This window comes from Mastigoproctus giganteus, chromosome 4, assembly GCF_048544385.1.
Source record: "Mastigoproctus giganteus isolate SK-2022 chromosome 4, ASM4854438v1, whole genome shotgun sequence".
Lineage (NCBI taxonomy): Eukaryota > Metazoa > Arthropoda > Arachnida > Uropygi > Thelyphonidae > Mastigoproctus > Mastigoproctus giganteus.
Genome location: NC_143578.1, coordinates 191,804,432 through 191,831,441, shown reverse-complemented (window position 1 = coordinate 191,831,441; position 27,010 = coordinate 191,804,432). Strand labels below are relative to the sequence as shown.

Here is a 27,010-nt window from a genome sequence, read left to right as displayed (position 1 = left end):
TCCATTCACTATATGAAAATTTTCTTCACTCAACAGAAACTGTTTTAAATGTAACTTCAAAGGGGATTCAAAATAATTCGCTATATAAGGACTTGGTTGAACAGAGGTCCGACTGAGTAATTTAGAATTATAAAAATGGTTATACAGTTTTACATAGAAAATATCTTAACAATAGACCTTAAAAAAAAATTCCAATTTAGTTTAATAATTTTAAGCTTATTTGAATAGTAGGTAAATGTGAAAAAAATTTACATAATATTACAAATTTCGAAGTGTACTGCATCCAAATGTCACATGTCACTGTTAATAAAGGTGCCAGTATGCCGTATCGTTTCGTACCGTCCCAAAAAAAGCGCTGCATTTAGATATGTTGCAATCCCGAGTATACATCTCTTACTTTAATTATCATAAATCCATTTTATCTTGTCTTTCAGAAATTATGAAGTGAATTTCTGAATAATCAATATTAATGGATTATTGATTATAATCCATTAATATTGATATTGATTATAATCCATCAATAAAATATTTACAATAAAAAAGCTCTGATTTCGTAATCAATATATACAAATCAAAATACCTAAAAGAAACGCAAAAGATATTTCACATAAACCATCTACCTACGCTTATGCTTGTCACACGTGCAACTTTTTTATTTGCCTTTTTTTTACCAACTAGGGAAATATAATGGATACAATTTTTTCATGATAAAATTTTAATATTGCGAATAAAAAAATAACATGAAATATTTCCCCATATCACAAGTAACATAAAAACTATCACAAAGCATTCCACAATATAAAAACAAATATTACATAAAAAACAAACTTTTTCTAGAAAAAGTACACAAAAAATCACAGATTACATGAAAAAAAATTATTTCACAAATATTCAAGAAAAATTTATTCTAAAAATTGCCATATAGAATTTGCTTCTTTATTAATATTAGTTGTCAGCCTTCTGCTTTGCTCAATAGCTGAGCGATGATTACAGAGGAATGATTTGACGTAACGATCTGGATCAAATTGAAGCAATGGTTTTCCATTTAGATGTATAGTCATCATGTGATCTGCAACATGTTTAATTTTCACAACATTATTCATTACGCTGAAAGCTACTCAGCTTCAGCACTGCTAATTGCAGTGGTTTCAAAGATATTTCTGGCTTTCTTAATTGAAAAGGGAATTTCACTTAATTTTAAAGAAAAGCTGTCTTTGACAAAAGCTCTAAAATCATTAATTTTTATTTCATATTTTATCAGAAAACTTATTTCTTATTCGGTTTTCACTGTCTTGCCATAGAGATGAAAGTTCTTTCATATTCCACGATTTCGGGTAGCATATGTTTAAAATTTCTTTAAATTCCTCGTCAGTGGTATCATTATTTAATTTAAAATCACTCTGTTGCATTAATAACTTATCCTCTAAGGATAAAACAATGTATTTAATAACTTGTCACGTGGTAATTTTTAAAATGTGTTCTTACTTTCGAATTTGATTCCTTCAAATTCTTTCTACTTGAACATGCTCTCAATTTTACTTCATAATTTCCTTCAGAATTTTTCAAATTAGCAGTAGCATTGATAGTTCGAATAATTAATTTATATTCTTTTACCATTGTGATTCTGTAAAGCTTCTGAAAGGTAAGAGAGCTCCTGCAGGATGTCAATCATTAAAATTGCTAAATGGTTAAGAAATTCCAAATTTAAAAGTCCATTTAATAATCCGGAATATTTTACTTCTGATTCAAAATGTTTGCACAAAGCGGGATAATTCCTCCAACTCACAATTGCCGTCCGCAAGTTACAAGCCACTCATCGTGGCCCAAACACATGACCGATCTTTATAGTTTCCACATCAAGTTCTTTAGCAATCATCCTTAATTCACGCTAATTTTTTGGAGATTGGTGATATAATGCGTACATTTTTTTTTTTTTTTTTTTTTTAAATTATTGCCTGTATGCCATTATATTTTAGAACATTTTCTAACAATGAAAGGCTCGACGAAGTTTCAAAATCTGCCAACATTTTATCTTCGTAAAGTTCATATAATAGTTGCCTCAATCCCTCCCCTCCTCTATGTTGCTATTGTCCCTAGTTCTTTGACTATTGTGCAAAATATCGGAATCACATGGATATTTGGTTACTGTGACCATGTAAACATAGACAGGAGAAATTTATTCGAAGGCATGGATCACTCACTTCTCCAAAAAACATATGCCTGTTTGTTGGAGTAAAGGGGAACCACAACACAGGTTGACCAGAGGCTATTATCCATGTTGGGAATCTTCTTAATCCCCTGACTGGCTATGGAAAGCATATTGACTAACGCAACTTCTCAGTATGTGGCTACATAGGTTTTATGGACATCACCAACATTGTGGAACAGTAATCCCTTTCGCCCTTAATTCATGCTTTCTAATTACCTAAAGACCAGAGGTGAGAACAATGTATACAAAGTTCTCTCGTAATCCGTTGTCATATGGAAATTTTCTTCATTCAACGGAAACTATTTTAAATGTAATTACCAAGGGGAGTTTTTACTTATACAAAATTTGCTATGAAGAAGTTGGTTAAACACAGGTCTGACTGAAATTAAATCAAAAATGAAGCAATTTTAAAATACATAACTGATCGAATGCTGGGGATGGTGCCTCACTCATACCACCCTAGTTTTGGCTCATACTCAATGTATTACTCAGTGATACTCAATAATTTCATTTGCGATTTCATTTGTAAAATAAATGATTATCTCAACAATGGGCTCGCAAATTTTCAAAAAAAAAAAAATGGGCTCTCATGAGCCCACTGTAGTTCACCACTGAATATAATACAGATTAATCATTGGAAATAGAAAAAGTCATAGAAAGTTTAATGTGCATTTCATTTCACAAGTTATAGTATTGCACATTTCACTTTTTGCTTATGAACATGAACAGCAGCAAATAAACTACTTATGTATGGCACTGGTAACCAAAAGCTAGCCCACTTTCAATTGTAGGCTGACATACTGTAAACTAAGTGTAACCCGGCAGTAGTATCTCCTCTCCCTCCTTTTGTAACACGAGTGATACCCTGTCCCCTGGCAGGCTAAGATTTTAATTTTAATATTTGAAAAAAAAAAAAAGTGTATATATGGTTGTTTGGACTGTGCTTTTAGTGTACTAATACTTGACCTTTTACCAGTAGAGTGTAATGCTTATTAATTTCAGTTCTACATTTTTTTTAAAAAATAATTGAAAATATTGTCCAAATATTGTGTTTTTTCGCCAGTAAAAATGCTCATTAGTTTTAACGAATTATAAAAAAATGTTTTTACTTATACAGTTTGAGTATCCCTAATCCGAAATGCTCATGGCTGGAAATATTTCGGATTTTGGAATACACGGAATGGTGGAGTTGTTTGAAGTAAGGTGGAAATAAAATTTAGATTTCATGCAAAAAATTCAATTTTATTTACCAAAAAAAGAATGGTTTCTGCTTCCAAAAGAATATAAATGCAACAAATATAATACAAAATTTCGTGCGAAAAAAAATTCCTTTTTATTTACCACCTTGTGAAGGAACATCACAAGCAGTTTAGAGACCAGGCACTGGGTCCTTCAGGAATGAGGAGACATTGTGCTGAATGGCCTTTTTAAATGTTTCTTCCAGTCATTTGCCTCATTAACAAAGGTTTTTGCTGTAGAAGTTTCTCTTTTTTTATTTTATAAACTGACATTATTTTTTGTTCTGTTATAAAAGCATGCTGCCCTAGTCCTTCATTGAGTTCATCACACTTTTTTACCATGTCGTCTATAGGCATTTTTACTGCAGTGTTAACAATGTCATCTTCATCACTTTTACCATGATTGCCTTGATTCAAAACTATTTCAGCTATATCACCATCAGTCATTGAATGAATAACTGGAGCCTCATTATCAATGTTAAAGACTTCTTCAGTATCCACTTTTTCCAGCTTACTGACATTCAAAAGCACTGTTTTTTGCATATGTAAGGAGTTCAGATATCATCCTTTTCCCAAAATCATTAGCTTCATCACTGAGCATATCACTTGGCACAACCAAAGGTTGTGCCAAGCATGCATAACTGTGTCTTTGGTCACTGAGGTTCAAGTTTTTGTAACAGCATATACAGTATCCTTCAGGTTAAACTCCTTCTGGAAATCTACACCCATGCCTATGTTTACTGCTGTTCAAGAAAGTGTTTTTATATACAGGGTGTCTCAAAAATATTGGTACAAACATTTAGGGGAGGTAGGTAACATCTAAAGGAATGTGAATCGCATAGGAACCCATAACCGGAAACGTCACGGGAAAGTAGTAGTAGTAGCAGAGGCACAAGAAGCAGAAATGACACAAGACAGTAATTAGTGGCAAACATTTATTTGACATAATATTAACAATGGAGTATGATGGATGCATTTCATACAGATGTTCGAAGGTTCCACCATGAGACGCGATGCATGCGTGACACCGATGCAGCATGGATTGGCGGACACAGTCAAACACACCTGGAGTTTCTTTGACAGCAGCAGCAGCAGCGCAGACGAGATCCATTTCAGTCTCCACAGGCAATTCATACATGAGAGATTTGAGGTCCCCCCCCCACAGAAAGAAATCAAGGCTCGATAAACCAGGTGAGTGTGGTAGTCAGGCAACGGGTCCACCACGGCCAATCCATTGACGCCCAAAATGTCTGTTCAAATAGTCATGAACACAACTTCCATAATGGGCAGGCACCCCGTCATGTTGAAACCAAATGTTACGTCTCACATTTGCTGGAATATCGTCAAGTAAACCTGGTAGAACTTGTTCACGAAAGATCCGATATATAGCGGCGTTCGTGCGGGATGGTAACAGGTATGGGTAACACATTTATTGCGAAGCGACGTTGTGCCACATGGGGGTGCACACCTTGTGGGCCCTCTGCTAATCCATACACTAGTTGCATGTCTGCCAGCTCACAGTTCGCATATCGATGCATGCTCTTTGTGCGGTGACTACTGCTTGAATGAGTAAACCAGAAATTTTCCCTCTTGTGAACTGATGAACAGGGCCATGTACCAACTTACCGTGACGTTTCTGGTTATGGGTTCCTATGCAATTCACATTCCTTTAGATGTTACCTACCTCCCCTAAACGTTTGTACCAATATTTTTGAGACACCCTGTATATATATATATATATATATATATATATATGTGTGTGTGTCACAAATGAAAGTTAAAAAAAAAAAAATAAATAAATAAAAAAATAAATAATAAATAAAAAATATAAATATAGATGGAGAAGTTATTAATCACAAAATGCCGAGCCTAGTTGAAGAGAAAAAAAGAGTGAACTCTTTTTAATAACTTCTCCATCTATATTTATATTTTTTATTTATTATTTATTTTTTTATTTATTTATTTATTTTTATTTATTTATTTTTTTAACTTTCATTTGTGACACTTATTTATATACATGTATCCTGTTTTGCTGCTTGGCGCATTCAAGTACATGTACTGTTTTTCCTTTTATTTATATATATATATATATATATATTTGAATAACGTTTGAAATAGTTTCAAACTGAATCTTTCATAATAAAAATAAAATAAAAAAGTAAAGCAAACATCAGAGGCAGCAAAAAATATATTACTCTACATGATGCTTGAAATATAACAATAAAAATAAATTAGAATAAGAATAAAAAAAAATAATAAATAAATAATGCCAGCAGCATGACAAGACAGAGTGAAAATAGTCAAAATTAAACACAATGATCAAACCAACAGGGAGGGAAGAGAGCGGTAACAAGAGAAAAAATATTGCAGCAGAAACTATGATAATTTAGAACATCTAAATATAAAGATAATAATCCATTAAATTTCGAATGCCAATTAAATAGAAATTTAACGGTGCCCCTCTGATGGGTGCCAGGTCCAAATTTATATGAAATATCACCAACAGAGAAACCACTACAATAAAATAAAACAACCAAAAAAATTAACCAAAAATAGCCTGACCATTACGCCCCATCTCCACCGAGGACCACAAGGCCAATAATGGTCATATATTTTCTGCATTTCGATTGCTAGACCACAGCAAAAGCGAGTTGATTGAAAGATTAGTCGTCCATCCCCCGATCCCCAGATCGAACTGCCAATGCAGAGGACTTGAATAGCGGTGGTCCTGATGCAGCAAAAATTAAAAATAGAACAGATACAAGCACTCCAATGCAAAGCCACACTACTGACAAAAAGTAATCTTAACCTGATTATATAGACGAATAATGAACTACGGATGGCAGCACAAATGCAGTGTTAGCAAATCCACCCACTACTGTCATGTGATATAATTATACATATATTTGAATAACATTTGAAATAGTTGGAAACTGAATCTTTCAAAATAAAAATAAATTATTCAGCAGCGATTCCCTGACCATTATTGGCCTTTAAATTTCTATTTAATTGGCATTCAAAATTTAATGGATTATTATCTTTATATTTAGGTGTTCTAAATTACCGTAGAGTTTCTGCTGCAATATTTTTTTCTCTTGTTACCACTCTTCCTTCCCTGTTGGTTTGATCGTTATGTTTAATTTTGACTATTTTCGCTCTTCCGTCTTGCCATGCTGCTGGTGTTATTTATTTATTTTTTTAAAATTCTTATTCTAATTTATTTTTATTGTTATATATATATATATATATATATATATATATATATTTACATCCATAGGAATAAACCCCTCGACGTGGGCACCTGTACGTGGTGAGGGGACCTCCCAGTGACGCTGCTGGACTTCGAGACTAGCATCACTGGGATCCAACGCCCACAGCCCAGGTTCCAGGCTTACATCAATGGAATCCGGCATGTTTGCCGTGCGCTGCGACCCGTGGAAATTCGGAAAGGGGGATCCTGGTGGTTGAGGGGCCCAGCTTCAATACACCACTTTGGCCCCTGCTTCGACAAGACGGGTGGTCCTGGAAGGCCCGGCTAGGATCAATCGGCTAGTAGGCTCGCCTGCGAGGGTCAACCGTGTCAATGCCACGCCCCTACCCTCATGGTCCGAGGGACAGGATTCAGGCTGGCGGCGGTGCGGGTATAGTGTCTGGGTAGCCCTGGCGTCCCACTCCCGAGCACATTTATTGCATGCTGGGTAGTGGGCGTCCCTTTGGGCTCCGTGGTGGGTGGGGAGCCCGGGCACTGAACCATATAAAAAACTTCATGAATCCTGATAAACTTACTTCTTCAGGGGCCCCAACCCGGTCCCTATCCGAAAACATTGACATTGATTCAGATAGCATTATAGCTACAAAGAGGCAGCGAACAGAAATATCATCAGGGCCTGTTCCAAGGTTCCTAATTATGCACTCAACAAGTGAAAAACCGATTGGAAAAATGTCACCCTTCTTTATCCAAAAACAGTGACATCCCTATAACAGTGACACCACACAGAACACTCAATTCATCGAGAGGTGTCATTTCGGAGTGGGACCTTCTTGACGTAACCGAGGAGGAAATCTGCTCCGAATTAAAACCACAGGGAGTTACTGCCGTCAAGAGAATTACTGTGCGAAGGGATGGAAAAATTGTTAAAACCAGGAGCGTTATCCTGACTTTTAACTCTCCTAAACCTCCTGATGAGATTAAAGCTGTATACATCAACTGTTCAGTGCGTCCATATGTTCCAAACTCTTTACGGTGTTTTAAATGCCAGAAGTATGGACATTCTCAAATGGCCTGCCGTGGAGTCCTTGCATGCGCTCGATGCGGTGCAAAGGACCACGAAACAACAGCATGTTCAGCCGCAAAACCCACCTGTATTAACTGTGAAGGCGAACACGAGAGTAGGTGTTCGCCTACTCGTGAGTAGGCGAACACCGGCCTACTCACGAGCATGCCAGAGGTGGAAAGAAGAAAAAGAAATTCAACGGCTGAAGGTAGAGCTAAATATATCATACCAGGAGGCAAGGAAATCGGTCAAACCCCTGAATATCAACAAACCTACCTACGCCCAGAAGGTAGCAGGGAGATGTTCCGTCGGAACTCAAACGGACATGACCATTCCTCCAAAGGAGTCTTTCACTCCCATCGCGCGGTATCTCTTAAGTTCTCAAAAACCTGCACAGAAGGACCAATCAGCTGCCACTCCTATATCGGTACCTCCTAATGCTCCACAAGTAACAAAGATAATTATGAAAGAAAAGAATAAGAAAGGGGAAGTCCCCCCTAGTACCCAAGAAAAGATGGATGTGGAGCGGAAGGAGGTACCCGAAGATTCAGTTCTCTTTGTGGAGGAGGAAATGGACACGGGACAGCGTCTATTCTTCCCCAAAAAAGACATCCAAGACTGATAAAAGTAAGCCCTCAGCACCTCGGAAGCCGCCTGATGGACCCACCAAGCCAAAATAATGGCTAAATTCCTACAATGGAATTGTCGTGGATTCCGGCGAAATATTGATGACATCAAGGCCCTCCTGCAAAAGCACGAGCCAGTTTGCTTTTGCTTGCAGGAGACATATCTAAAGGCAAATGATGATCCCACCATGCACAACATCACAGTTTTTCGAAAGGATAGAATTGCGGATGGCTCTGTACATGGGGGAGTGGCTATCCTTGTGGGTAACCAGACCCCAGTGCAGCCCTTGCTAATTACAACCAGTATAGAGGCTGTTGCAATTCGCCTTTCAGTGGGATTTTTATTAACTGTGTGCTCCATTTATTTGCCTCCTGGGACTGACATCTCCCAGGCAGACCTTGATGATCTTCTAACGCAGCTGCCTCCCCCTTTCTTACTTCTCGGGGATTTTAACGGACATAACACCCTGTGGGGTAGTGCTAACATCAATGGAAGGGGACGAGTCATAGAGCGTATGCTCAATGACAATGACCTTTCCCTTCTAAATACTGGAAAAAACACCTTCTTCCACATGCCTACCCGTACTTTTTCTGCCATTGATCTCTCTATCTGCTCCCTTTCTCTATTCCCTTCACTCACTTGGGAAGTGGAGGAGAATCCATACGGAAGCGATCACTTCCCTGTGATAACCTCGTTACACAGTGGGAGACCATGTCTTCCCTTCAGGTTACCACGGTGGAAGATTGATCAGGCTGACTGGACTGCCTTCCAACATCAGGCAAATTTTGATCTTAGCACAGTTAGTCTAGAGTCTATCAATGATGCAGTTAAGTACATCACAGAAAATATTGTCCAAGCAGCTGCGAATGCTGTTCCAAAAACATCTGCCTGGTTTCCACCATTTCCCAAACCTTGGTGGAATTCACAATGCACAGCAGCAAAAAAGGCTCAAAACAAAGCGTGGGGGATATTTCGCTGATATCCTACCACGAACAACCTTATAGCCTTCAAACGTGCACGAGCCAAAGCATGCTACATCCGTCGTCAGAGTCAAAAGGAATCGTGGATCCGTTTTACATCATCTATTAACCAGTCTACCAACTCTAAGGTAGTCTGGGATAAAATCTGGAAAATGAAGGGGAAATATACATCCCACCCTTCTTCAATCCTAGATTATAATGGATGCGCTATTGCAGATCCAACTGCAATAGCCAATGCTCTTGGGGAAACATTCTCTAACATCTCTGCAACATCTTCGTATTCCCCAGAGTTCCTGGTCCTGAAATACAAAATCGAAAAACAGGCACTTAACTTTAAATGTAAGAGCATTTATCCCTACAACGGGGGTTTCACTATTCAGGAACTGAAAAGAGCCCTCGCTCTTTCCAAAGCAAGTGCCGTTGGACCAGATGGCATCCATTATGAAATGATTAAATATCTTTCACCAAAATCTATGGATTGTCTGCTCCTTCTGTATAGTAGAATCTTTACTGAAGGGCAGTTTCCGGACTCCTGGCGAAAGGCAATCGTTCTCGCCTTTCCTAAGCCAGGAAAGGATCCAAAAGTCACCACTAATTATCGTCCTATTGCTCTGACTAGCTGTCTGTGCAAAATCCTGGAGAGAATGGTTAATTCTTGTTTAATTTGGTATCTAGAAACAAATGACCTTCTCTCCAACATCCAGTGCGGTTTCCGAAGGAACCGGTCCACTTTGGACCATCTTATTAGATTGGAAGCATCCATCCGGGATGCTTTCCTAAAACGCGAACACTTGGTGTCGGTGTTCTTTGACATGGAAAAAGCGTATGACACAACTTGGAGATTTGGCATTTTAAAAGATTTACATAACCTAGGCCTTAGAGGGCATCTCCCCTTTTTTATTCAAAACTTTTTCGCCAAACGATCGTTCCAAGTTCGTGTGGGATCCTCACTCTCTCGCTCCTTTAACCAAGAGGAGGGAGTACCACAAGGATCAGTATTAAGTGTCACGCTTTTTGCCATCAAAATAAATTCCATCACAGAACAACTTCCTCCAACTGTAAACAGTGCCCTCTATGTTGATGACTTTAGCATTTTTTGCCAGTCGTGCAACATGAGGGTTATTGAAAGACAACTGCAGAAAGCCATCGATAGTCTGAATTCCTGGGCACTTGCTAATGGCTTCAGGTTCTCGCCGGAGAAGACTGTTTGCGTACACTTTTGTCGCAAGCGTAATCTTCATCCTGAACCTGAATTAAGGCTCGGACAAAATGCTATTCCAGTAGCAGCGAACACAAAATTCTTGGGACTCATATTCGATAAAAAATTGACCTTTTTGGATCATATTAGCCAACTCCGCACAAAGTGCACAAGAGCCCTTAATATGCTCCGCTCGCTCTCCTCCTTATCTTGGGGTGCAGACCGATGCACCCTTCTACTGCTTTACCGTGCACTTGTGCAATCCAAATTAGATTATGGGTCCCAAGTATATTCTTCAGCCAGAGACAGTGTACTTCGATGGCTGGATCCTGTCCATCATCAGGCTATACGTATCGCTACTGGAGCATTTCGAACATCTCCTGTCCAGAGTTTATACATCGAAGCAAACGAACCACCGTTATCGTTTCGACGTAAGCAGTTGTCTTTAAAGTATGCTTTAAAACTGAAATCCCTGCCAGACCATCCTACGTGGCCCTTCGTTTTTGAGCCATGATGGGAAAACTTGTACAAAACCCGTAAGACTGCCAATCGTCCTTTTGGTATTCGTGTCCAAGAGCTACTCAACGAACTCAATATCAAGGTAGACAAGGTTGCCCAAACATCAAAGCAACCCTTTCCACCCTGGCATGCTTGTGTCCCGGCATGCGACTTGTCGCTTAGAAACTGGGGAAAGTCGGACACTCCATCATGTGTCTACCTGCAGCTTCATTCAGCACACCGAACTGAATATTCCGACTTCGCGCCAATCTACACAGACGGTTCGAAGTCAGAATCATGATATAGTGCTGTCTTTACAGACAGCACTATATCAGAGCAGATTCCCTCGGAATGCAGCATATTTACTGCAGAGCTGCACGCAATTGAGTTAGCCTTGGATCAAATTAGTAAATGCCAATACCAACGGTTCATTTTATATTCCGACTCTCTTAGCATGTTACAGGCTTTAATATCTGTGAGGTATAATCCTCATCCAGTTCTGTCTAGCATCCAGCAGAAGATTCATGTTCTCCATGAACGCGAATATGACATCCGCTTCTGCTGGATTCCCAGCCACATTGGGATTAGGGGAAATGATTTGGCTGACGCCGCAGCCAAATCAGCAATTCCCAATAATAACCGCTGCCTGTTAGTCCCCTATACAGACTACAGGCAAATAGTACATCAAAAGATACATTCCCAATGGCAGGATTCGTGGAATAGACAGACTGCGAATAAATTATATTGTATAAAGCCTGTAATTGAACCATGGCAGTCTAGTCTGCACAGGTATCGTAAGGAGGAAGTTGTTCTAGCTCGTCTCCGCATAGGACACAGTCATCTTACACGTTCTTTTCTGCTGAGGGCAGATGACTGTCCTATGTGCGAGAACTGTGACACCATTTTATCTATTTATCACATTTTAACCGTATGTCCACGTTTTACCCCTGAACGTGATTTTTATTTTGCCGCTTTTAGTCATCTGGCTGAGCCTTATACACTCAGCCAGATTTTATCCGACAATGACCACATGTCTGCTGTTTTTAGCTTTTTAAAATCAATAAACGTTTTTGCTTATATATAAAATTTACATTTTATTGTAATTTTCTGTTTTTTATACATTTGTTAAATTTTTTGACATAGTGACCTAACTAATTAGGTCACTGAAAGTTTACTCTTTTACACATGACCTGGTCTTGGCGCATTATAGCCTAAGCTGCTAATGCGCCAATAAAACCCAAATCAAATCAAATCAAATCCATAGGAATAAATGGAAGTATTGTGAAAATGTCATAATGTGAACCCAATAACACATTGTTGGGTTTTTTTTTTAATTCGTTCCAAAACCTCAGAAGTTGAAATTTTTGCTATATAACTAAGCTATTTAACTCTCTAAAAGGTCATTTTTATAATGGAAATTGTATTAGTTTTATATAAATTTATGTCAAATAAACACAGCACAAAAACCACTTAACTAAAGGATGCAAAAACAAAACACGCAGCCAACACATTTACAAATGCTACTATTGGCTGGGAGGAAGCACTGTGTGGTCCTGCTGGAGAATGCACTACACTTTCATCGTTATCCACATGTTCAGTTATAAGAATCAGTTTTGAATGCTTTTGCAGTATTTTTCTACAGCACATTTCTGGAGGTCACTACCATAAAACAATAACAATAATTTGAACTGTCTGGTTTTTTGGGCTTTTCTGTTAGTGAAATCTATTATAAATGGGTAGTAAACTCGATCTTATTGAATTTGCTATAATACTGATAACTGGAATTGTGTGGGTTTTTATGTTATTATGGTGAAATGTGTTTCCCTTCACTGAAATCTTCAATCATATAAAAAACTTAAATAAATTTACAGAATCTTCTCTTCATTCCTATTTACTTATTACAATGATGAAGGGCAGGTGACCAATGGAAAGTGCAAGTGGTGGCAGTGCTAGGAAACGAAACAGAATTGATTTAAAAATGATGATGAAAATGATTAAGAAATAAGAAGTAGTACAAAATTTATCTATTGCATGGGAATTAGGTCTCACTGCTTCAACAGTGGATATTATTTTAAAGGACAGTGTGCATGTTAAAGGATCAACGCATTTAAGATCAACAGTGATCACAAAACAATGTTCAGGTGCTATATCAAAGATGGAAAATCAGATTCAGAAATTTGTGTCCCTGAGTGTAATGGCCATTCAAGCAAAAAGTATTTATGAAGATATTAAAGATAAGTACGACGAACCAAAAGCCAAGTTTGTGGCAGGCAATGGGTGGTTTAACAGATTGAAGCGTTGTGCTGGTTTCCACAACGTTAGAGTAAAATTTTTGTAATTGCACACTTTTGAAATTTTTCCTGCACATGAGATAAAAAAAAAATTGAATAAATAATTCTATTTATATGTTCATAGATATTTCTTTTTGCTTCAATCAAATTCAGTGTGCACAGTTGTGAGTGCTGCATAATCTTTTGGGGAAATTCCAACTTATGTAGAGTTCCACGGAACGCAACCCTTATATAAGTTTGGGAGTAGCTGTATATATGGATGTATGACACAGTCATATGCTTAAAAACTTCTGCCTCAGTATTTTTCCTTTATCTGAGCCTGCAAGACTGCTAAGAATGGTTAACAATTGTATTTATTTTTTAAATGATTAATTGTAAACTTTTATGATGACTTACTGAATGAACAGTTTTGTAGTAATCATCAAGGGATCTGAAGACATATTTAATAAGTACAAGGAAATGTTGGCAAAAAAGTCACAAGTTAAGATTGAATTTGAAAGTGTCTGCAGTTCCCCCCAGACACGACAGGAGGGAGTATGTGATGAAAGTCTTGTCAATCAGTTTGGCCCTGAAGAGAATGTGCAAGGCTCATGGAGTATAATTTTTCTAGGCGTGGTTTATACTTGTTAAGAGAGACTTTTTACAGGGATCGGATGTGCTTGAATAGAAGGAGTGCAAGAATATTTGCTGATGCTATCGAGGCAGTGGTGGGTTGGAAAACTGCTAGCTTGGGGGGGGGATACACAGATTAATAGTTTAACTAAAACATTCTTGCATTGCTGCTATTGGTACATGCAGCACCTGGAAAGCAAGGCGTCTGGGATTTCAGGCCCTGCAGTTTGTCATCATGGAACAAGTGAATGCAAGGGCTGTGTGGTAACTAAGAGTAAGAACACGTGCATGATACTTGGATGTACACTAATGATAGGAGCATTGTAATTAAATTTGAAGTACTGATTCAGTAATCAAATGCAGACATTGTAGGAATAGTGGAGACATGGTGTCACTCAAATGCAAGTGATGCTGAATTTGAATATGAGGAGTACATTATATGCAGGAAGGACAGACAGGATAGAAGTTGGGGAAATTATGCCTTTAGTTAAGAAAACTTAAATCTATGGCAGTGCATCCACTTGACTTGGGTGAATGGTGCAACGTTGAGTCAGTTTGATGTGCTTGTAAGCACTGGGAAAACAAAAATTCAGAGTAGAGTAGAGTGGATTAATGTATTAATGATTGTGATGAGTATACAAAACAGCTATACAGGGTAATAGAGTAGGCCAGCAAATCAGAATGTATCATAATGGAGATTTTAACTTTCCAGATGTTGATTGGAATTTGTGGGTTGATCGCTCACACACTAGCAAGACTTGTGAATTTCTTGGATGATTTTTCTACAGCAGAGAGACAAAAAGAGGAAGCAGTACTCTTGATCTGGTTATCTACAGTGATTCTTCACACATTAGCAATCTGCAGGTAAAAGATCCACTGGGTGGCAGTGACACAATGTACTAATGTGGAATTAATTAAAGACATAACTACAGTTGAGGCTAAAGGGAAAGGCTTTTGCTTTCTTAAGGTTGACATAGAGTTCTCAGACGGTTTGTAAATTGTGTGCAGTTGGACAAACAGCAAATCTAAATGGGAAGTAATCAGAGAAGCTAGGATTTTCATATCTATGAAGAAATACTGTTCAAGGCTTAGATCTAAATGGATGTTAGGTGAATTATTGAGCCACACTGCAGAGAAGAAAAGTGCATGGGATGCATATATATCAGGTTATACAGAAGCCTATGACAGATATAAATTAGTTCTCTAATCAAGTCACAAAGGTGGTCAGGCAAGCTTAGTCAGATTATGAGAAGTCTCTGGAAAAGCAAAGGAAAAACAGCAAATTAACAGTAGAAGGAAGGAGGATGAATCAATTGGGCCACTTGATGTCTGTGGGTTAACTGTTGATGACCCTGCTAAGGTTGTAGACAAATTGAATTGGTATTTTGTGTCTACATTCAGGCATGAGGAATCCTTTAGGGTAGGGGATGCTAGAAGTTTATCAAAGTCTAACAAGGAGCTAAATGACTGTAATAACTGAAAAGAAAGTGGAGGGTAAATTGTTGAGGATGGACATAAAAAAAGGCACTTGGGATGGATGGAATCTATCCAATTATATTAAAGGAGGCAGCAAAGAAGATATGCAAACCCTTGGCCATAATTGTGAGAGCATCCTTGGATTCAGGGGAGTTCCCTGTGGACTTGAGAAGTACTAATATATCCCCAAATATATTTTTCACAAAGGGGGAATCAAAAGGTGACATGAGTAATTGCAGACCTGTTAGTGTGATGTCTGTTCCAGGGAAAATAATGGAATCACTGGTTAAGTAATACAGATCCTTTTGGACAGACATGCAATTATATCGCAATCGCAGCATGGTTTTGTCAAGGGGCTGTCTTGTCTAACCAATCTGATAGGTCACTAAGTTGCAGTGACCAAGGAATTGGATGAAAAAAATAATTTTTAAATCATATATAGTAGAACCCGTAGTTTCTTATGCAGAAGTTTCCCCCTGTACTAGGTTTGGTTTCTTAATTCCCACTATCAACTCTGTATGTTGTAATGTATTATTTTCCCGCGTAAGATGTTTCCCAGGTAAAATGCTTTCCCGCATAAGAAGTACGTGATAAACAATACACAGTTTATTATTATAATGATGTTTTCCCACTTAATGTGTTTTAAATGTAGACATTCTTTATTTTTATATTAAAAAAATATTAAACAATATAAACATTTTGGCAATTGAACAGGTTAGTGTATGGTATCATTTTAGTTCGTAGTAAATCACTGAAGTAGGTGAAATGGCATAGTTTTTTTTTAAATCTCATATTGTGAATGCCTTCACAACGAGTTGTCCTAACATTGCACTACCTCAAATAAGCAATGCTTCACCAGTGGAGAAGACTAATATTACTTATTCTCAACGGATGGTGGTATCTGCCAAGAATAAGTAACATATGTCTTCTTCACTGGTGAAGCTTCGTTTATTTGAGGTAGTGCAATACCAGGGCAACTTGTGGAGGCATTCACAATACGAAATGTAACAAAAACAATACCATTTCACCTACTTCAGTGATTGACTATGAACTAAAATGATGCTCTGCACTTACTTGTTCGATTAGTGATTTTCTATAGTTTGAGGCTTTCAGCCCTAAAACCTCAGTGTTTAGTATAAACATTTTGATATAATGGAAGTGACATATTGCAATTGTTGTCATTGATATCTATAATTGGATAGCATTGACCACGTGAAGCAAAGTGAAGCGTTTCCTGTTAAGTTCTAATGGTTCTGAACTGTTAATTTCTTAGTGGATTATTGCTGTCTTATTGTAATTGTGGCCTTTTAAGGTATGCTGAAAGCTGAATTTATAAAACTTTATTTCTGTAGATTGCCATTAGTATTTTTTGTAATTCTTTAAAAAGTAACTATTTTTGCGTATCTACCATATTGGCCTTAGTTATTCATCCCTCTTTGTTAGTTTAATTTAATGCTACAGATATTAATTATACTAATTCTACTAATTATATTATATTTTTCTAATTTGAAGGGTTATATTACCTAGTTCCTTCCAACTTGGTAATGAGTTTAATGAACAGAATGTTAAGCAATTAGAAATCCTCAGTTTAAGAATGTTTCCCATAGGCAGAGTAAAATATTTATAAATTCTGAAATAGTACTTGAAAATCATCTTTAACTTATGTATGTGTATCTTTTCATTTTTATTCACATAGTTAATATTTCATACCCTTAGTTCATTTTCCCTTCTAAGAATTTTTTCCTTGTTAGCAGTTCCAAACCTCCACTCCCTTGGAAAACCTCTTAATAGAGTTCTACTGTACTTAGATTTCTGGAAGGCTTTGATACTGTTATACAAACTGGAGCAATGTGGCATTAAGGGTAAGTTACTGCTGTGGATAAAGGGATGGTTAAGTGGAAGAAGACAGAGAATGGTTATCAATGGGCAGTGCTCTTCATTTACTAATGTCATTAGTGGTGGTCCCCAGGGTTCAGTGCTGGGTCCATCAGTATTTATCAGTGATATTGATGAAGGTATATCAGGCTTAATGTTTAAGTTTGCAGATGATACAAAGGTTGGCAGGGTGGTTAATGACAGTCACCAGGGTGAGCTACCTCAACAAGATCTAGGAAAATTGGGCCAATGGGCTGAGAAATGGCAGTTGAATTTTAACATTGATAAATACATAGTACTGCAAATGAGTAATAGTAATTCCAGAGTAACTTATCAACTGTGTGGTACTACACTCAGTTTAGTAGAGAATGAAAAAGATCTGGGGGTAATTGTGCAGCACTACTCAGAGACCTGAAATTCTCTGAGTAGTGTGAACATGCAGCTAGGACAGCTCATGGGTTTTGTCAATGATATATAGAAACTTTGCTAGCAGCCATAAGGAGGTGATTCTCCCTTTGCATAAGGCCACGTCTTGAGTGCTGTAAAGGGTCTGGAGGCCTCACTTAGTAAGGATGTAGATCTTTTGGAATGGGTGCAGAGAAGGGCAATAAGATTGTTGAGGGGAACAAAGGGTTGCTCTTACTAAGAAAGGCTTAAATTCTACAAATTTCAGTGTGTGGAGACTACGCACCTCCAAGGTGATCTGATTAAGGTGTATAAAGCCGTGAATGGTTTGAGCAAGCTCAATGCTCATGGATTTTTCCTCTTGCTCAGATTACGCACCTGATGGGACTCTAATTACAATTGTGTCATATTTATTACTCCCGTATTACTTTTTTTTTCTCTTTTCTTCTGTTTATGTGCATCTCTTCACAGGTAACATGTTCGTGAGCTTGCATAACAATACATGTGAAGTGTGGGCTGTCTAAAGCTAATAATACCACATTAAAACTACATTTAGTCTACGAATTTCTTTTTTTTTTTTTCACACAGGTTGTATGGAAAATAAATAAATAATTGCCATATTTATATTTGTCCAATTTTAATAAAATTTGGTTTGGCTCGACAAATATTTTTAGAAAGACCAAATACAAAATTTCATGAAAATCTATCCACTAGGAGTTCCCTGGTACATGTGGAGACAGTAGACACTTAGCATATACACAGTGCAGCAATAGGAAAACGAGATTTATGCAGAAAAAAAAAAAATAATAATATAAATAATAATCTTATGTATGAGTAAACTAAGTTATTATAATCTTGTGTATGAGTAAACCTTGGTTTATTCAAAGTAATTTCTTTCCTTGTCCACATACTGCATGCATTGATCATGAAACAACTGAATTGAATGGTGGAAGACCATGCCTGGTAAACTGTTCAATATTTTCATCACAGCTCTTTGAATAGTGACATTCAAAATAGCAGTCTTTCAGTGCTTCCTTGAGCTTTCAGAACAAAAAGAAGTCGCACAGGGCTAAGTCTTGTGAATACAATTGGTCGGAAAGTACGTAGACATGTTTGTTAGACAAAACCTCCTGAACAATGAGGGCCTTATGGCTTGATGCATTGTTATGCAAGAGGAGGCAGCTGCTGCCTTCTCCATGCTGAGGCCGCACATGACAGGTTCTCTGCAACAAACTTTTCAAAAAAAAAAGTTACATCCAAATAGTAGGCAGCAGTAACACTTTGGCCATTGGGCACGAGCTCTTTGTGCACAGTTCCCTTTGCTATCATAGAAAGTGATGATCATGGTTTTGATTTTTGAATTTTCTTTGTGAACGTTTTTGGCTTTGGAGGAGTTTGCTGACTTCTCTGCACTTTGATGTTACGTTATACTGAAAACACCACGTCGCATCACCTTTAATGATCGAATTCAGTATTTTCTTTCAGCCACCTCAATGAGTCTATGCAGTGTTCAACTCATGCCTGTTGTTGACTATCTGGAACAAACCAAGGACAGACCTTAGTTTTCTTCAAGTCCTGGTTTATTATTTGTGAATGGTTTCCTTATTAATGTACGGATCTTCTGAAATCATTTGGCGCATTGCACGTCGGTCATTGGTAATGATTTCCCACACCTTTTCAATCAACTCCGGCGTTTAAACCAATTCTGCAGTGTTCGTTGTCTTCCAGCGAGTCTCTTCCATGGGCAATACATTTATGCCACTCGCACATACATGCACGAGATAGGTTCTCTCCATGCACTTTTCCCAGTCGAACACAGAACTTGATGTTTGTTTTTCTTCCATTAGTCCTCCCGAACACAGACACAGGAGAAACATGCAGATCAGCTCACACTATGTTCTGAAACAATGGCAATTTCCACTAATCTTGACTGCTTTACTTGTGGAACAATCACGCTTTCATTTCATGTTTACTTTAGTAGATGGCAGCACCTGCACTTGTCTCATGTGTCTCATTTTCAAATTGCTGCACTGTGTACGTGGTTTTATTTGCATGCTATTCATAAAATTTATAAAAATATTTGTTTAAATATTTTTAACTAGTTCTATTCTTTAATCTGATAAATAAAATTGTTTAAAATTAATCACTGATTATAGTTAAACTTTTAAAATTCAAACATAAGTAACCAGCAGATATATTAGGAAAATCCATTCTTTATTAATTAGGAAAAATCTCACATAAAGGAACAAAATGCATATTATTTTTGATAGCATTGCCAAATTAAAATATTGAAATAACAGCAGTGAAATTTTTTGGATTTACAGACTGGTGTAATTAATATTAAGGTCAGTATATTAAATTTTGTTAAAGAATTAAAGAAAAATGTTTTTGGATAACAGGTATTCCTATATGTGCAGTATCCATATTTGTTGATGTTTTTTGATCTTAGCTGGCTGTTCAAAAGCAGTTTTTGCTGTCTGTTTAAAAGCAGTTTTCATTTTAATAACGGTTGCAAGATTGTATTTTAAACTGTGATTGAAATAATTTGAAAATTGCATGCATCTCTCTCTCTCTCTCTCTCTCTCTCTCTCTCTCTCTCTCTCTCTCTCTCTCTCTCTCTCTCTCTCTCTCTCTCTGTGTGTGTTCATTTCCCATCATTCGGGATGCTTTGGTTTCTCCAGTGATGGTGACTGATGCAGAGATGCATACAATTTTCAAATTTTTTCATTTTATTTTTAGAAGCTTATATATAATAGTCCTGAAACAATATGTTTGCTATCTGGGAGAAAGTCATCTGTTCAGAGCTTAATTTTGATTTATTGTCTTTCCTTTATGCACTTAGTAAATGTTAAATTATTTTCAGATGTCTGGAGCCTTGGGGTTATACTTTATATGTTAGTATGTGGTCATGCACCATTTCAAGAAGCTAATGATAGTGAAACACTAACAATGATCATGGATTGTAAATATACGATTCCACAACATATTTCTCAGGGTTGCCGCAGGTAAAAATGTAAATTATAATTTTTTTTTTATTATAATGTTTTATATAATTAAACATTTTAGCATCACATGGAAAGAAAATTGTTTTATTTGCAGGTTACATGCATGCAAATGTATTATACCCTTCTATTATGTTCAGAGTTTCTAGCATTTTGTTATTATTTTATTATTTTTTTTTGTTATATAATAATATTAAGCATAGTGTTATCACTTTGAAGCATTAATTTTCATAGTGGTTATTTATATACACCGATGAGCCAAAACATTATGACCACCTACTTAATATGATGTTGGTCCTCCACGTGCAGCCAAAACAACTCGTACCTGCCGAGGCATGGACGTTACAAGTTTTCTAAATGTGTCCTATGGTATCTGGTACTAACACGTAACCAGCAGATTCTTTAAGTCCTGTAATGTCCGTGGTTGAGACGCCGCAGATCGGAGTTGCTGTTTCAACACAAACCACAGATGATTGATGTCTGGTGAATTTGGAGGCCAGGGCAATACCTGGAATCTTTCTCATGTTCTCCTAACCAGTCTTGAACAATCCGGCCGGTGTGGCATGATGCATTATCCTGCTGAAAGATGGCACCGCCAGAGGGGAAGACCGTTGCCATGAAAGGGTGTGCCTGGTCAGCAATGATGTTTAGGTAGGTGGTAGACGTCAGAGTGCCTGGCACTCTGATGCAGAACATCGCCTAAAGCATGACACCACTGCCTCCGGCTTGTTTTCGTCCCATGGTGCATCCAGGCAGCATTACTTCTCCACGTAAATGACACAGACGTACCCTGCTGTCCACATGGTGCAACAGGAAATGTCATTCATTGGACCAGATGATCTTCTTCCAATCACTCAAGGTCCAGTTTTGATGCTTGTGTGCCCATTGTAGGTACTGTTGCTGGTGAACCATGGTTAGCATGGTCACTCAGAGCGGCCTGCGGCTATGCAGCCCCATTTTCAGCAGGGTTTGATGAACTGTGTGTTGTGACACATTACTCCCATCACCAGCATTTCAATTACTGGCGAGTTGCACCACAATCGCCCTTCTGTTCTTACGTATGATCTGGGAGAGCCTACACTCACCTCGATCATTGATGAGCTGTGGTCATCCAACACAGCTGACCGTGCCCCATCAGCCATACCGTTTTGGATATGCTCTGATCCATTCGTCTGGCCATTACAATTTGGCCTTTGTGAAACTTGCTTAAGTCCGCTGCCTTTTTCATCTGAAGAACAAGGGTAACTGATTAACCTACCTCAGTATCGGGTGTTTTGTATGCCATGTCCCGACCCACGCACTTGCCATAGTTCACCTGCAGTTGCTTCGATTTGCATAACGACTCGCTGGTCATAATGTTTTAGCTCATTGGTGTATATATAATCATAAAATTTTGTGATACTTCTACCTTCTTGAAGGAATCAGATCATATATATAAAGATGGCATACATTTCAAAGCCTATAGATCAGTGGTTTTCAACCTTTTTTAATAACAGCACCCCTAAGTAATTTATTTTATTTTGTGGCACCCCTACTCAATTTTCTGCCTGTTAGATCCGATTCTCTCTCTCTCTCTGTATGTATGTGTGTATATATATATATATATATGTATATATATTAAAAATATATATATTAAAAATATATATATATGTTATATGATATTTATTACAATAATATAATTAACAAATTATATATATACAGTATATAATTTTATTCTTTATACAGAGGTACTAAGTAAACATCAATTATAGATCACCACAAAATTAAAAGGATACTATACACCTTTTTATAATGAAATAAACATATAAATTAAATAATAATAAGTTTAAGTAACTTAAACCCAAATTACGTGGCACCCCTGGAATGTTGTTGTGGCACCCAGTTGAAAACCACTGCTTTAGATGCTTAACAATAAAACAATAATATATAATACTCTCTGAGTCCAATGATTTATCTTAGTGGTTCAGTGCACTCTCTCATTCAAACTACTGGGTATGTGCTGTCAACTCCAGGGGGCTTATTTCCCTTTAGACTTGAAAGATTTTCTAAGACGTCTTCCATAATTTCAATATTGCTAATTTCATACTACTCAACAAAAGTCACCTGCAATTGTTATAAGAGTCTGATTTGTTTAATTCCTATTCTTCTTCTTCTTAGCAATATGGCCTTAGTTGCTAATGCTCCTAAAAACCAAATATCTTCTTCTTCTTATCCACATGTGTAAAATTCTTTATCCTCGTTCTCTGCTGTCTTAGCCAGTGATTTCTTGTAGTCGGCCTTTGCCAGCTAATCCCCCCCCCTCTCTCTCTCTCTCTCTGAAACTGTTAGATATCAACTTATACTTGTTGTAAAATTACCCTTTTTATTGTTTTACATCTGTTCCATGCCATCTTTTTCTTCTATTAATTAAACTGTTAAATTGCTTTTTAAGCCGTCTTGCATTCTCCTTGTTCTATATTTTTATAATGACATACGTACATTTGTGGCATCTGCGGATACTGCTTTTAAGGTATTCCATAATTATGACTTTATTATCCAATTTAGGTTTCTATGATTACTCTTCTAGGGGTTCCTATACTGTCAGTGGTATGATGCTATCTAGGTGGTGATCAGATTTAGATTATTTTTATCACTAGTACTTTCCCTAGCATGCTGATATAAATAAGTCATCTAGTTTATAGAAAAGTTTTGTCACCTATAAAATATATATGCAATATATTTTATAAATATGTCGTGATTATTTTAAAAATTTAAGTTTATCGAGAAAACAGTATGTTTGTTCTTTTTTACTAGTAGTTTAACTTATGTGTATTGTCAGTATCATAGTTATTAATGTAGCACCTTAATTACAGGAATCCCTGTAATTGTGGGGATGTGTTCCTGAAATGTACCACAATTGGAAAAACATTTAGTCCTATAGAAAATGGAGGATTAGGAGAAAAATATTAATCAACAAATGAATTTCATTTTTCATTTGTGCAGAGTAAAATCAATGACAAGGTTGACAATGCAATAAGAAAAGTTAAGAATGAGATGATGGTACCAGATTATTAAATTGCAGTTCAATCAGCAATATTTTAAATTTCCTATTATCAGATTACAGGAACTTAAAAAAAAAAAAAAAGTGCAAAATCCAAATAAGTTCAGGAAAAATGTAAGTTTGTCTTAACATTTATATTTTAAGGATCCTGATTGTGATGAGTTACCCATTTTCTAACCCCCCCCCCCCTTTTCCACTGTGCTATTCACTAGCAAGATGGATTTCTACATGTGAAGTGGCATCGTTGCTGCAAAGTCTTCAAGGCCATGGGGACACCAGAACAACACTATGTAGTTCTGGTGTCCATATGGCCTTGTTTTAAGGCCTAGTTTAGGTAATTTACCAAGGTTCTACATTACCTGAACTAGGCCTTAAAACAAGGCCATATTGACTAAAATTTTAGTATATGAATATAAAACCATGTTATCTGACATCTGCAGTTATCAAACTTGCAGTTGGGAGGGACTTATACTCTTCTCTAATTAGTATATTAATTAATGTATATTTTCTTTACGGAAGTTATATTTATTAAGTAATTTACAGTTGACTTTTTTAATTTGTTACTCCATGACCCATGCTAGGGACGTGTTGACAAATGTAAAGTACTACATATGGGAAGCAGTAACCCCAGAATAATGTATCAATTCTGTGGTACTATACTGACAGTGGTAGAGAATGAAAAGGACCTGGGGGTAATTGTGCAGGCAGGTATGAAGTTTTCTGAGCAGTGCAGATGGTCTGCAAGAGTAACTCATGGTGTCTTGTCAATGATATACAGGAATTTTTCTAGCAGGGATAGAGAGGTGATTATTCTCTTGTATAAGACGATGGTCAGGCCACACCTTGAGTACTGTCTGGAGTACAGGTCTGCAGGCTTCATTTTAAGAAGGATGTAGAGCTTTTGGAATGAGTACAGAGAAGGGCAGCAAGATTAGTGAATGGAACAAAGGGTTGCTCTTACGAAGAAATTCATAAGTTTTGCAGATTACAGTGTTTGGAGACTAGACACCTGAGAGGTGATCTGATTGAGATGTATAAAGCCTTGAATGGTTTGAGCATGCTCAGTGCTGGTGGGATTCTTCCTTTTGCTCAGCATAATCACCTAAAAGGGCATAAATTCAAATTGAGGAAAGACAGTTGTAAGACAGATGTGTGGAAGTTTGCCTTTAGTTGATTGGTGGAACAGCCTTCCATCTTTTATTGTGGAAGTTGATAGCTTAAATAAATTTAAGGCTGAGCAAGTGAGTGCACTCAACGAATTCAGTGCACTCACTCACCACCAGTGATGAGCTGTGAATATTTTAACAATGGGCTCGCAGTTTTTCCGAGTTTCTACCGAGTAAATTTGATCGGTCACCGCGGCTTCCACTAGAGGTACTACTAGTAGTTTCATTAGAGCGCATGATGCATTTTTCTTGACCAGTATGATATCTCGAGTTGGGAGTGGATTGGGGGGTGGAAGATGCAGCTTATTACCCCCTTAATCATGCATATAAGTGAATGTGTAAAACGTTCCTAGGTCTATCTCAAAAAAAAAAAAAACTTAAAAACCTGGTCGTCATGCCTCACTTTACTATGATAACTGGATACGACAGTGTCTGGAGTTCTAACATTTTAGGATTTTTGAATAGTATGATGTCACAATCATGCTTTCTGAAGTTACTACTGCAGTAAGTATGATTGCAACAATACAAATATTTGTTAACAATTTCTTTTTTCGTCTCGCATTTTTGTTACATTTCATTGTTAAGTTCCCCTAACATCTGCATATGTTGCTTCAACTACAAGATCGGTACATCAATCGGTGCTGTTTTATAGAGAGATTTAGATACGTTGCACTTGCAAGTATATATCTGTTACTTTAGTTATCATAAATTCATTGTACCTTGTCTTCCAGAAATTATGAAAATCTGTAAATGGTCAATAAAATATTTACAATAAAAAAGATCTTATTTCGTAATCGATATATACAAATCAAAATACAGTCAGTCCTCGTATAACACGTGTTTACACTACACAAATTTGATCATACACGATTTATAAATAGGGGAACGATATCTTATATAACACGAACCGAATTTGCTTATGCATGATTCACCTTTGTGTTTACAAGAAATGGCAGTCGAACGCAGAATCACCCCAACCGAACGCAACACGATAGGAATGAAGGGAAGATTCTGAAAATGGATTTGTTTTTTATATCAGTGAAGGGGAAACACATTTCATCATAATAACGTAAAAACCAACACAATTCCAGCTATCGGTATAATCGCAAATGCAGTTAGATCGAGTTTACTACCAGTTTATAACAGATTCTACTAGCAGAAATGCAACTGGAAATTGTTTTTATTGTTTTATGGTAGTAACCCCTAGAAATGTGCTTTAGTAAAATGTGAGGTGTTAATAGTGTATCTCAGCCTTTACAGTGTTGTTTATTCAGTTGCTACAGCTTCGTTTATGTGTATCAAGCGTGCCTCCTCATTTTGTAATTGTGCTTTGTTCCCTAAAAATGAGTAAAATACTTAAAAGGTGCGAAAAGGAAGCGTCCTGGTGAAGATACTGCAGATTCAGAGAGAAAAAGAAAAGCAATATCGATAAACAGAGGCGGACCGGGTCAAAAATTTTTACCCGGGAAAATTTATAGTGGCCTCATACTATGGTTTATGGCCAAAATCACACCGGCCTCTGGCCCACCGGGGTTTTCTCGGTAAGGCTTATGGCCAGTCCGCCTCTGTCGATAGAGAAAAAAATATGAAATTGTGAAACGCTTTGAGCGAAATGAAAGACCATGTGATATTGCACGTGCTACAGACCTAAATGAGACATCGCCGAGAATTAGAAAGAATGCAGAGAAAACAAAAACAACTTTCATAGCAGGAACAACTCAAAGTGTAATTAAAATCCATTAGATTAAGACACAGAGAATTGGAAGAGATGGAATGCCTGTCATCTGTTTGGATAGAAAATCAAACAAAAAACAAGTTTGCTTACGATAGAAGTAAAAGCATTAGCAATATTTTATTACGTAATAGTCGTAATAAAATGCGTAAGTATTTTATTACGATTATTTATTGTGTTTGGTAATGTTTTGGTTACAAATGTGTGTTCAATCTTGGGTGGTCGGCACCTAACCCCATTTTTCCCATAGGGCCTGTTGTTTATATTGCACAATTTTGCATTGCACGAGGGTTTCTAGGAACGCAACTATCGTGCTATATGAGGACTGACTGTACCTAAAAGAAGCGCAAAGGATGTCTCCCATAAACCATCTACTGCGCCTGCTCA

General features: G+C 37.1%; 1 protein-coding gene across 2 annotated transcripts in view; it reads left to right on the top strand.

Moving 5' to 3' along the window:
- Snrk (SNF related kinase) overlaps positions 1–27,010 on the top strand; it is a 152,893-nt gene that overhangs the window by 28,727 nt on the left and 97,156 nt on the right. For both annotated transcript variants that reach the window (XM_090371948.1, XM_090371949.1), the window contains exon 2: positions 20,547–20,688. In XM_090371948.1, coding sequence (XP_090228074.1) covers positions 20,547–20,688 — 142 coding nt within the window. The remainder of the gene's footprint in view (positions 1–20,546; positions 20,689–27,010) is intronic.